Genomic DNA, 13,933 nt, shown 5'->3' with positions numbered 1-13,933 from the left:
CATCAAACCGACTCTGAATCCTAATTATTATTATTTAATTAATTAATATTTTTCTTAAAAATTCCAATTAAGCAGTTTATTTGATTCCTATATTAGACTGAAAGAATATTTGGTGTGTGCGTTTACAAAATTTACAAAATTTAAATTAGCTTACAAAATTTAATCTTTTATACTAACATTCAGCGCAAGGTTCTTGTACAAACAGTACATATCTCCACAGGACATCCTAAAGACATCCTGAGAACGTCTACAGAACATCTCTGGAGATCTTATGTTGTCTGAATATTAACTTCATATTTTTCTTAATATAATTGTATTCCAACAGAGCCTTTGGGATACAAAAAAGAACTTCAGTTGGAAGCTGCTATTTTCTGTAATCTCATGTTTTGTAATCCCATGTTTTTCCATGTTCCGTAATTCCCATGTTTTCTGTAATCCCATGTTCTAAAAGAAAACTTTTATCAAAAGAATATTCCTCTTCTAATAAAGTAAATTACTAATCGGAAATCTACTGGATATTATTTTAACTTTTTTGATTAAAAAATAATATGTTTACTTGAAGCAGTGTCATCTTACTAAAAAAATTTAATTAAGAACAAGACTTGCACTGTACACAGTAAAAAAAATATTTTCTTTTAATGTTGAAATTAATGTATATGGAGATTTTTGTGTTAAATTTTTAATGTAATGTGTTAATTTAACATATTGTCGTTATTATTTTGTCTATTCTTTGTTTACGTTAAGTTCATATTCATCATTTATAAGTATTAAAATAAACAAAAGTGTTACATGTTTGTATTACGATATATTATTCGTTTACACATTTACTTTGTATTAAGTTAATATAAAAATTAGAATGGATAAATTAGGACATGTGAAATGTGCTAAATTTAGATTAAATTTTTTACAGTATATATGAAAAAAGACAAAATTCCGCTAACTTTAAATATTATACTTAGAATATTTTCCTTTTGATTTTAAAAGAATCCCCTTGGGAGTATATGCAGAGTGATCAATAATTATTGCCATCTTGAATATCTTTACAGCAAGAAACAAAGATGAAAGCAAATTTTCGAAGCTATTCTATTTAGAGAAAAAGTTTCTTATGGTGGTAACATATTTTTTTTTAAGCAGTAGTTTCGAAGATCTTAAGATTATCTTTAATTTTTGCTTCAAAGATGTTTATGGTGAGAATAGTTATTGACATTTCTGAGCGAATATTATGTAAACGGTAAATAATATAAAAAAAATATAAACGATAAATAATATAAACGGTAAATAATATAAAAAAAAGTTTCAAATAAAAGTTTTATGGGTTTTAATGAGCTTTATAACAATGTACTCAGATTTTACAAAATTAAAGAGGGAAAAAGGGATTATGAAAAAAATAATATTTTTGAAAAATTTGAGTACATTGTTATAAAGCTCATTAAAACCCATAAAACTTTTATTTGAAACTTTTTTTTATATTATTTACCGTTTATATTATTTACCGTTTATATTTTTTTATATTATTTACCGTTATATTATTTACATAATATTCGCTCAGAAAACAGATATTTAAACAGTTAAAACAGATTTTTTTCAAGAGGGTATTTTATCATTTTACCAGCTGTATGGGCACGTATAAAACAATATGTGTCTCTTATTTAGACCTAGACTGTAGCATGTTAAAAGCTTATCAAAATCGGAGTGTAACATTTGGGTAGGTTTACTTGTGAATACGAGATTATATTTCTTTGGCTGCGAGATTGAATTTGAACTTCAGTCACTTTTTCTTCACATAAATGTCCTTTTAGGGAAATGAAAGAAAGACAGCCATTTCGTCATAATCCACTAACCTAATTAATAACGTTGTAATAGGGCGGGCACAGCCGGTGCATATAACACTCGCATGCACGCGGTACACCTTTCGGGTAAACGCATGGCATACGCGAGTTTATAGACGAGTGCTTGTTAAGTCTGACGATGCCGGAGGAGTGTAAGCAACGAAAACCAGCTCGGGTGTACCCATCAGACCCAAAGCCTCGCTGTGTTTGCAAAAGTCACGTCAAGTGCATCAGACACCGGGTGCGGCAATAATTGTTCCACAATGTTCTCGTGGCCTAAGGCAACATTAGCAGTATAGTGTGGAAATTATACGATGTGTATGAACTGATCGTGGATAAAATTTTCATGTTGAATTTCCATGTTAAACGAGACAAAAGTGACGATTCACGTCTCGACGATGCACGCGTTGCCCGGCGAGAACGAGATCGAATCGCCGCGTTTCGTGAGAATTAGACAGGGAGAGAATGACAATGAGGGGTGAAAATAGATTCTCCGTGGCCCCTTAATCTTATTTACGAAAAGCTCATTAAAATTACTGATTACGCTCGCAGACTTACAAAGAATTTCCAAACAGGATTATCACCCTGTTTATCATACGCTACTGTCACCCCTTGTCGAACGGAGTAATGATATGCGACACGATAGTTCGCAGTTTATATACTTTCCATGCAACAACATCGATCGTGTTTAGGCTTCTTTCGCGCATGAGCTCAGTAATCCTTCTATTTCGCATCGAGTGATACCACACACGAAAACTTCTCTAGAATAGAACTTCGCAGAGAATAATATTTACTTAGAACCGAACACTGAGAATGTAATTACGTTTATTATTGAACAACATTTACTTACGATCCTCTTGATCTTTTGTTAAATAAATGTATTTATAAATGGATTTTCTTAAAATTTTACATAGGAAAATTAATTAAGAATAAAATAAATTAAAAATTAATTAAAAAATAAATTAATTAAGAATAAAATTATCATAAATGATAAATATGCGACGTATCTTTGTTTTAATTGTTCCAAATAATTGTATGGAATAGGAAAAATCTTTGTAGGCTTATCGATTGTAAAATAAAATTATATCTCATGCCTTTTTTGGATTTATTAGTCTTATTTAATTAATTTTATTTTATTAATTTTATTTAATTTATTAATATTATTTAATAATGACGAAATTATTAATTATTTTTTCAAAGTGAATCAGTGAAAATATTCCTAATTAAAATAGTAAAAGGAATATTTTACTAATAACAAGAGAACATTTATTGATTTGCAATAGGAACATTTACACTTTACTGCTTTATTGTATGTCTGATCACTGATTTTAACTCGTGGAAGCAAAATTTTACTGCAAAATATGTAATACACAAATTTGTTTGATCCTGTACGAAAGTACAGGTTTTCTGCGTTTATGGCAATCGTTACTCAAAAATTAACGGCTATTATGCAATTTACGTGACACTGTTTGTGTTTGCAAACTGCATCAATAATGGACAATAATAGCAGTCGCTATTATTAACTGATCCTTTCAACGAAATTTTACTGATATTGCTATAATAGCGCTGCATTTTAATTGAATTACCAGTTATAGGTAGAATTGCGAGTAGTTGATTATATTTTTAATTAATTATTATTGATTGGCGATTAACATGAGCCAATTCCATTGGAGACTGTGTAATTAAAATTTTTTTTCAGTACACTCAATTGAACGCTGATTAAGTTTGATCAATTGACGATTGATTTCCACGAATTCAATAGAAGACTGTTCTAGTTGACAATTGATATAAGTGAAGGGAAAGAAAAATCGTTCAATTAATAATTGAACTTAGTAAATCTCATTAAAGGCCGTTTATAATTAAACATAGCAAATTTAATTAAAGAATGTTTAATTGACGATTGATATGAGCAAATTCAATCGATTCAATTAAAGATTGTTCAGTAACAATTGATATAACTAGGGACCTCTCTCTCTCTCTCTCTTTTCCTCGCCCCCGCCTCTGCTCCATGTCCATAACGTGGTTACTACTTAGCCCTTCTCAATTATCTTTCACAATAACATAGTACTCCAAATATGAATCTATTATCTACAAAACCAATTGTAACCTTGAGCAATGAAACGCTCTTCGATCTGAATTTGAATCGACGCAAATCGATTGAATTTGCTTATATCAGTCGCCAATTAAACGGCCTTTAATTACATTTGTTAAATTCAATAGTTAATTGAACTATCTTCGATTCCCTTCGTCAATTAAACAGTCTTCAATGGAATTCTTGAAGTCTGTTCTTTTTAGCTAAACTGATGCACACTGGTACAATAACTAGAGCGAGACAAATTACAAATACTTTGTTTTACTCTAACTTATGCACTAGTCTGCACTAGTTCAGGTAGTTCAGCTAAGAAGAACAAACCTGTTGGAATGTATCGTCAATTAAATGACTTTCCTTTAAATTTGTTAAAGTTAATCGTCGATTAAACAGTCTTAAAACGAATTGGCTCATATCTTTTAATCGTTAATTAAACACGACAATTAATTGGAAAGATAATTAATTACTCGTAACATTGCTTATAACTGGTATTAATTTAATTAAATTTATTAATTAAATTTGTTAAGTTTAATCGTCAATTAAATGATATTCAATTAAATTTGCTAAATTCAATTGTTAATTAAACGATGTTTTATTCATATCAATTGTCAATTAAACGGTCCTTAATTGAATTCGTTAAAATCAATTGTCAGTCAAATATGCTTTGATTGATTTTGCTTGAACGAACCAATCGTAAATTCCATCGAAACATATTGGTTCAAGTCAATTATTAAATTGAGAAAAAATTTAAATTAACATTTTTTCAACTCTACTTACACTAAAAAAAAATTTACTAAATTTCAAAAAACGTTTGGATAGTACTGTGAAGACATTTGTTTAAATTAAGTAATTATTTTATAAAATTAAATAGAGAAGTTTTAAATATAAATTTGTTTCTCTAATTTTAGAAAATAATTACTTAATTTAAACGAGTATCTTCACAGTACTATTCAACCAAACGTTTTTTGAAATTTAATAAATTTTTTTTCCAGTGTATAAAAGTATAGTACTTCAGTGAAGAACGCACACACTGATCGTACTTTAGAGCGTATGAACAATTATTTATGTGAATATTTTCGGCACGTATCGCATTATTTTTACGTCTACCATCTGCGTTTAATCGTTGTTCGCTGTGAGCTATTCTACGTTGCTTTGTGCTCGTTATAAGCCAAGCGTAATAATTGTATTTCCCACGAGCTTGACGACTCGATCCCGATCCCATTCAGTTGGAAGCGAATAGTCACGTTGGCGCGTTAATCGTTAAACTCTGGTTGGTATCCGCATAGTTTCCAGGCGCCAATATAACTTGAAGATTTATCACCGGGCGCACGTGCTACAGCGGCGTTAATTATCCAGCTTTTATTGAATACCGCAACTTTTTTACGCGATGAAACGGAAACCTATAGCCGGCCAACTTTTTGTCCGACGATCATATCTTCTCGACCATTCGTTGACTTCTTCTGACCCTCTTTGCCGGATCCGGCGGTTAGCCGTCGAGCATACATTATTCGGCGACGTCAAAGTATTGTCCCGACTGAATTCCCGATAACCGGTCTCCCCCTGGACTTATCGTCAGAAATTGTCGTTCCACGCGAGTCTCAGGAAGGATTTTTACAATTTACGACCTCTCTACAATTAGGTCGGTTAAACGCTGACATTTCAAGTGAACGCAATTCTCTTAATTTTCAACATGGAATGTGTCTTGGTGCTGGAGCTTTTAATTAAATGTCTATTAAGTCCGTTTGAATTTTTGGATTGTTTGAATTTAACTAAAATGTGAAATTCACGCCGTTATTCTATTCTTTATTTCTCGTTCTTCTCGATTCAATTCTCGTCAAGGAGGCGTAAATTAACCAGAAACTTGTATATGAAGCTGCATACGTCGGGGTGAAAGTGAATGTCACGGTATAATCCTGTATACATAATTTAACTTCCTGACTATTGCACGAGCCTTGGCCAAGGTCGTATACCCCGGTACATCAATATGTATTTCTCCCTTAGTCGATCGTAGGAATGGAGAGGATATTGCATTGAAATCTTTATGATAATAAAACAATTTTAAATCTCGTTTGCGAAGAAAATATTTCCTGGTATGCTCGTCGGAAAGAACAAAGAGGAAATATAAATGATCAATTTAATCTGTAGGGGATATACATTAGCTCATCACTGTTGTTGAATGCACCGGAAAAATTGTGTCCACTTTTGCTCAGCTAAAGGTATTGGAGATTTTAAACAGTCGCGCGAGTTGTATCTCGATAAAAAGATATGTGAAAGAACCTCTTCAACGAAAATGGACAGCTTTTACAAACTTCAAAAAAGCTCTGAACAGTACACTGAAAGGTATCCGATTAAATTTTATCGGATACTTTCGATCATAATGACATTTTATTAGATAAACCGATAAAAAACATTATGAACTGATATTTTTTATCGGATATTTTCTGATTGGTTACAAAAATTCTTTGATATTTTGATCGAAAATGTTCGTTTGTTAATTTTTTATCGGATAATTTCTCTCAATGTTTGAAATAATTATACTTCAATATATTCCTGTGTGTATCTATAATCTATTCTATTCTAATGATATTAGAAGCGGGCACGAAAATCTGATTATATTAAATGATAATATAATATATAATATAATATATTAAATTATAATATGATTAAATTAATTATTATACGTTTTTATTATTACTTATGTCGCTATATGTACAGTTACTCACTTATCTAATTTGTCTTCTCCACGGCAATTTCTAGCATCATTAGAATATCAAAGTAGAATTGTAGTTACATAAGGCAATATTTTATGAGTCAAAATTATTTAATCCCTTTTAAAATTTTCAGGGTTTTTGAAGGCGGTTAATTTTTCTTAAAAAAGTTTTCTATTCTGTATGTTTTAATTGACTAAAAATTAATTTTTTAAAGTCGATTAAAAATAAAAGTTTCTTTTTGTATCTCTAGATATATTTCTAAACATGTATCTCTAGATGCATTCGGATCTTTAAGAAAATAATGGAATTACTCGATTTCCAGGTGCGGATCACCTGGAAGAGGTGCGGAACACTAATCTAAGAGAGCTATGTAAATAATATATGTAGATAATCGAGTAAGTTTTATCGCAACATTTCCAATATATTAAGTTATTACGAAACGTACAAACAAACAAACTTATATACAAGAAATTTTAAGTATCATTTTTTTCTTTTAAAGTCGATTAAAAAAATTTGAAATATACGTATAAGTAAACGTATAAGCGCGAACTAAAGAACGCAGATTGTATTTTTTTTAGCGAAATCGTCCTGGAACGTTTGGTTTGCTATTTCTTCGTAGAAATTATCGATCGATCTTCAATACTGTTTTTCTCGCGCGTTAATATTATTTGCCGATAAGCGTCTTTCAATTTCCGATCGCACTTGGCGTCAGACGAAACGACATAAGCGTCTCGCGAGACATAAATAGCAAATGACAGGAATCAAAGGCAAATCTGTTCCCACGGGGACTGGAGCTTTTTGTCGTTGAACGTCGCTTTATAAGCCATAAAACGTGGCACGATAGCGTACCTCCACGAGCTCATAACTATGAAAGGATAGGGAAATACTGGGGAATCGGTCCGCAGCTATCGATCGTTCCTGGCAGACTGCTTCTCTCCTCGGTCCTACCTCGTCACTCGCACCGGACGACCCTGACTGTCGTCGCTCTCTCGGAGATAAATCGAGTTTACCGTCAGGTACCGCGCTCGGGACAAAGTTATTATAGTTTCGATTCGATTACGTCGCACTGCAACGACAGTTACGAGGGAAAACCGAGCGCCTTGAATCCCATCGCTCTGCCCTTTCGTACCCTTTTACCGGCGACGATGATCTTTACCCTAGATCAGCTGGATCGCCATGTCTTCTGGGAGGCTACTCGACTAGGAAGAGCTAGCAGAGAAAGAGTATGCAAACCAGCGTGTGTTAGTAGACAAAGCTTACGATATTCCCGTAGTGTGCCAAGCTTTCTATCGATACTACGTCTACATATCCTATCTTAGATAACATATAAATATTGATGTTTGACTCCTTGTTCACAACCTTGCTTTAATCTTCAAATCGTAAGAAATTGACCAACCACAGTCGATTATTTTAAAAATACTCAACTGTGATTGATCAATATCTTACGGCTTAAAGATTAAAGCAAGGTTGTGGACAAGGGGCTAAAGTTCATAAAAATAAGGGAGAGAATAAAACAGAGAGGATGCAAGATCATCATGTAGATCAATGGTGCAAAGTGGAAACAAATTGCAGATAACTTACAGTTAGATATATTATTGCTTTCCTTTAGTTGAAGCAAATAATGATAATTACTCATAAATTCAGAAAAGAGTATGTGTGTGTGTGTGTGTGTGTGTGTGTGTGTGTGTGTGTATGAGAATATGTGTGTACACAGAGAAAACGGTTTCTTTGAGCTTAGTGTTCCTATCCATTTGACTCGAATAACAACATATTCTATATCAAATGTTATTTTATTTTATTAAATTGTCTTTTACTATATTGTCTCACGTTGAACACTATTTAAATACTATTATAGTATTTAAAGAAAATAAAATTTGATTTTCAATCATATAATATATTATTTCATACTTTAAATATTGCTCAGCGTTAGATTGAATCGTGTTCTTTGATCGGAAAGAAAACTATTATTTTAAACGTCCCGTTTTTTAATCTATTGTTTGGACTAATCAAGGATGAGTGATCGTAATAATGATGGAGCATTTGAACAGAAAATCATATAGAAGAGCTATCCATGGGAAGCGTACACGATGAAGTAATAAAAAGACAGACTGTCAGTAATGCGGGGAAAAATGTCAAAAGTTATTTAAACAGAATTATTGAACTCTTTTGGTAAAATGAAAAAAATTTAGTAAAATAATTTGAACCAAACAAAATAATCATTTGGGCCAAGCAAAAAATTTACTCAAATAAAAAATCATGTTTGTTGAATAAAATCAAACAAAAAATCATGTTTGTGTGTTGAATAAAAAATTAATTTGTTTGATAAAAAATTAACTTGTTTAATGAAAATTTCACTTGTTAATCGAATATTAATATGATTATTATAAATATATTTTAATTTTATTTTTTATTGTTTTTAATTAGCTAAATAGCGCGCGCTTGAGTCAAAAGAAACCGTTTTCTCTGTAAAGAGGTACGGCAGTGGTATTGTAAACAATAATAAAATATCGTTTTCTTTCTTTAATGGTATTGACATAATTTTCGAATAAACCTTCTGTCAAATTATTTTTACGAATAGACGATATTTAATTAATCGAAAATTTTATTCTCGACTAATTTTCCGCTGAAAGAAAAGCGTGAAAAGCATGAAATCTCGTATTTAATCACAACACAGTCGGGTGTTAATAACTCGATATGCTATACGTGCCATTCGATCGTTTTGTTGCGGCGGTTATTGTAGTGAACGCGGACACTTATTGAAGCCCGCCATTGGCAATCGCCGTGCCCTTCTAGCTTCGTCTCCCTTTTATCGTTCGCGTTGCTTTTTTCCTCGCTTCCGTGGTGTCCGGTCCATCGTCCGCAGGACGAGCTGACACGTATCAAAATGTGGAAAAAAGGGCGAAGCCAGCGAATATTGCTGCGTACGTGTCGGGAAATCGTTTACTCCGTCGTCCTCTGACCAAAGAGAGCAAAAAAAAAGAAATAAAAATGGATAGTATATTGTTCCCATATCTGACGATTTCTACCTATATTCATTCCTGTAATGCACGTCATCTGTATTGTTGTATACACACACACATATATATACGCGAGTCGCTCCGGTAGTCATGGATTTCCTCTCGACGGAAACGCTGAATGTCAAGCCGCGAAAAATGACGGTTGTTTCCAAGTGGAGACACACAGATAGCTTCCGAGTTTCTGTCCTCTGCGATCGTAAAAAGCGAGCGTTCTGGCTATTTGCAATTTAAAAAGATGTCCAGTGGGCAAATTGTATTTGCTTAGAAAGAAATCTGCTATATATCACAAAAGGAAAAAGGGCTTCGCCGTAAAGCCGACCTTCCCTGCCCTCACTCTTCGCACGGGAAGAAGGGACAGTCAACTTCGTGCTTGTGTCAAGTTCAATTTATAATCGCAGTAAAGTGCTACGCTCGGTATATACCCCTCTGTACTCTCTAATGACGATTGAGAGCTAAAGCTAACGTCGACGCTCATCCTACGTGGCTTGCAGTAAACCGAGTGACGCGACGAGGAACGATGAGTCTTGAAAATACGTCGTTCGACGAAGTGGATGCCCGCGAGCGATTGAAATATCGTCGTGACGTGTCGAGATAGCGCCTCGGCTCGGCATTCATTCGCGCGATATTTCGTAATCTCGATAGAAACTTTTGCCGTTTACACGTTCGCTCCCGTTGAACAACGACCGACCGCGTTTCGTTACTCCATAACGTCCATGGATGTAGGAATATCTGAATGGAGAATATTTCTGCAGTGTTGAAGCTTAAGGGGAGTGGAGATTGTGTGTAACGGATATATCAAGATCAATCAAGATTATTATTATTATTGCAAGCTTTATTGCAAGCAAAAGGCGAGGCATTAGTGAAAGGGCTGCTTTGACTTTGCCTTTATTTAACACAAAAAAGTACGTCAAAGTATTATTAAGAGCAAATTCTATACAATCAGTTGCCCTAGAGCGGAAGGAGCATAGATAGCCTGCAGATTGTACCCTAAAGTGGAAGGGAATTAAAATATTTTAGGGTATGAAATACCATATTGTGTATCAAAAGGCTGAGCGGAATTTAATCGATCTGTAGCGAGGAAAAGATAGTTCACATTGCAGACGCGTCTCACAAGATGGTTCAGCATGAAAGTCAGCTTTATAGTGTGGAAGATTATGAAAATAAGAGGGGGATCCTATATGTAGAATGGTTTACACAAGATAGCATAAGCGCAGAATAAATCGTTGTAGGATCCTGAGACATCTTGATTGTCGGTATGCAGGTGAAATTTTCAAATGCTCAAATTTTCTATGTCATGCAAAACGGAGACAAGAATTTTGGATTTGTAGTACTCTCTTGAGAAACTGCTGAGACATTTAAGGAATATACACGTAATTGTATAATGGAACAAAGAAATAACTAATAGCTGCGATATGAGAAGCTTTTGAGGAATAGAACAGAACATGGCGAAGGAGATAAAACAAATATAAGCTGATTTATATTTAGGTATAATATGATGATCAAAGAACCAATATGAGTTGACATGAAGTCCCAGAATTCTGACTGTAGAAATAATTAAAATTGAAATTAAAGAAACGTTAAAAATGATTCAATACAAAGGCAAATTGAGAGTGGAACCAATAAGAATGATGGCGGCGGTATGTCTCCAATCTAATTGTATCTTATTTTTTTATTTCGCGGTTTTTCTAATTCTGCAGTCTTCGCGTAACAATCAGACATATTGTACAAGAAAATATAACATTTAACTGCAGACACATATTTTGTTTATGGAATACATAATCTCGAAACGTAGTAACGGTTAAAATCACGCCGCGCGACTGTGCACGATGTGAAAATACAGTGTCCGATAATTCACGAAGGAGCCGCGGTGTACAGGTAGATTAGATCAAACTGAACAAATAATCTCTCTACCATTTCGCGAACAACCACGTAAAGTTTTGAGTTATTAATTAAAAAATATTTGTAAATGATTACGTGCCATATAATAAATGAACTGTGATAGTGACCTTTGCCGTTGTATGCTTATATGTTAAATTAAACTGAACAAAAAAGTCCTCTATCATTTTTCAAGTAATCACATAAATCTTTAGTTATTAATTAAAGAAGATTAGTGTAGTATTATGCACAGCTGTATACTAATCTTGTTTAATTAACAACTGAACATGTACGTAGTCATTTGGAAAATGGTAAAAAGCTTTTCTGTTCAGTTTGATCTAATATACAAGCACTGAGAGAAAAATAATAGATGGAATAACTATAATCTCACTATATTTTATAGTTCGTTTTAGTCTCAAACATATATTTATAGTTTATCTAAACATGAAGATATAGCAGAATGAACACAGATTTATAGTCATCATCTTATTACTCTATGTGTATAGTAAAGCATTCTTTGGGAATATAGTTACATGTACCTATATTTGCCAAATATTCTAATTGTATTAACTATATAAAATAGTTAATTTCTCTTACCATTCAATATTTGCTACCTTACTATATATTTTATTTCAGATAATTATAATTCTTGGTAAAAGTTTTACATGGGTTATATTACAGTTATATTACGCTTATATTGTAAATATTACAAACATTATGGTGACATTTACTATAAAAATGATATTGCTATAATATATTATATATATATATATATATATATATATATATATATATATATATATATATATATATTATAATATATATATATTTTTTTCCAATTAAAGCAGAAAACTAAAACCTCCCGCAAATGCTGCTTAGTTAACACAAAATTTGATATATTCAACACAGTAAAAAACAGGGGTTTTGTATGAAACTCAAAGCGATATAAACTGAATATTATTGACAGATGTCTAACCTCTCTGAAACCACCGAAATCAGCTGTCACTATGAAACATTCATAACAGCCAGAGCCATCTTTTGAAAACGGACCGAACTAATTTGTACTCCCAATATTTTTTTTTCAATGAGCATGCAGAGACAGAATCACCATCACAACTCACCTACCATATGGCCCATGATCATTCACGAATCTCCTTCGATTAATAACTTAGAATTTTGTGTTGTTCGCAAAATAGTAGAGAAAATTTTGATCTAAATATCTGGATCTACATATATTGTGTTATACATGTGCTAATTTTGATCAGTCAAGATGGCTGCGACGAATATTTTCCTTTACCTCTCAAGCTTCACACCCTGTCTATAGAGGTACCATATACTTGGTCCAGATGCTTCTACGTCCATGATAATGCCGTTTCTTCCGCGATCGGCCCATTCAGTCGACTGAACGTGCCAATCGTCGTCGCGCCGTGCGAATGCCACGACTCGTGCGCGTGGTGGGCTTTTCGCTCCAGATACGTGCCTTTGCAAATAATGGAAAAACTTTGGCCGCGACAGGAAGGACAACGGCGACGGCGACCGAGCGGATATCGTGCGTTTCTCATTCTTCTCGGTCAGCGACGACAAGCACGGCGAATGTGCGCGCCGACGACGTCAGAGTTTCTGCATTCCGTGGTGGCGTTGACAGAGCGACGTAGTCGGTGGTCTGCACATCCACAATAAGAAGGATAAGAGTGTCGCGTAAGAGTGCGGTCGACGAAGTGACCCGCGTACTTCCTACATCGGAAACCACTAACGGCAGATGGGAGTTTAGTCGTTTCGTTTCCGTATTTTTAACGCGGAGAACACTCCTTGCCGACAGTTCGTATTGGTTTAAGAGGAACGGCAAAAATAGATAGATGGACAGATATTTGTATGAGTGAGATAAAAAAAGTTGAACGTAACATTAAGGGGATGTCGGCGCGAGCGACAAACTTGATAAGCATCGATAACGTAGAGCGATCATCAAAAAATAGAAAACGTTATCATCATTTACTGACGATATCGAATTTATGTATACACATAGATACTTATGGAATAAAGATTGTCAAATAAGCGCTAACATGATACCGCCATCTTTTCACAGATGTTATGCAAGTGTGTGTGCTATATTGTTATTTTAATTTTCTTATACATAGACGTTAATGTAAATGTCGCGTTGATATTGGCATTCTCTCCAAAATAGGTTCTTGTTACTTTTCTGATAAATTTTTCAAACCGCTTGAGTACTGGGTGCATCAAAGAAAGTTTTTAAAGAAGAATGTTGTAGGCGCAAGCGTACTTTGCGAATAATTTTTTGAAAAATACGTTACCTATTATTTGAGTTTTCAATATAATTTGAGGTATCATTTTCATTTCGCACTTGACCAACCCTTATAGAAATATCATACTAAGAATCATTGATAATTACTTATT

General features: G+C 33.5%; 1 protein-coding gene across 1 annotated transcript in view; it reads right to left on the bottom strand.

The window, feature by feature from the left end:
- Positions 1-12,507: 12,507 nt before the first annotated feature.
- The window catches only part of LOC116847579, a 12,415-nt gene continuing 10,989 nt past the window's right edge, over positions 12,508-13,933 (bottom strand). Inside the window, exon 3 of the mRNA XM_032822704.1 lies at positions 12,508-13,184. Coding sequence (XP_032678595.1) covers positions 13,080-13,184 — 105 coding nt within the window. The 3' untranslated portion in view covers positions 12,508-13,079. The remainder of the gene's footprint in view (positions 13,185-13,933) is intronic.

This window comes from Odontomachus brunneus, unplaced genomic scaffold, assembly GCF_010583005.1.
Source record: "Odontomachus brunneus isolate Ranch 3 - 2012 unplaced genomic scaffold, Obru_v1 Obru_scaffold_080, whole genome shotgun sequence".
In the NCBI taxonomy this organism is placed as follows: Eukaryota; Metazoa; Arthropoda; class Insecta; order Hymenoptera; family Formicidae; genus Odontomachus; species Odontomachus brunneus.
This window is presented reverse-complemented; position numbering and strand designations above follow the sequence as displayed.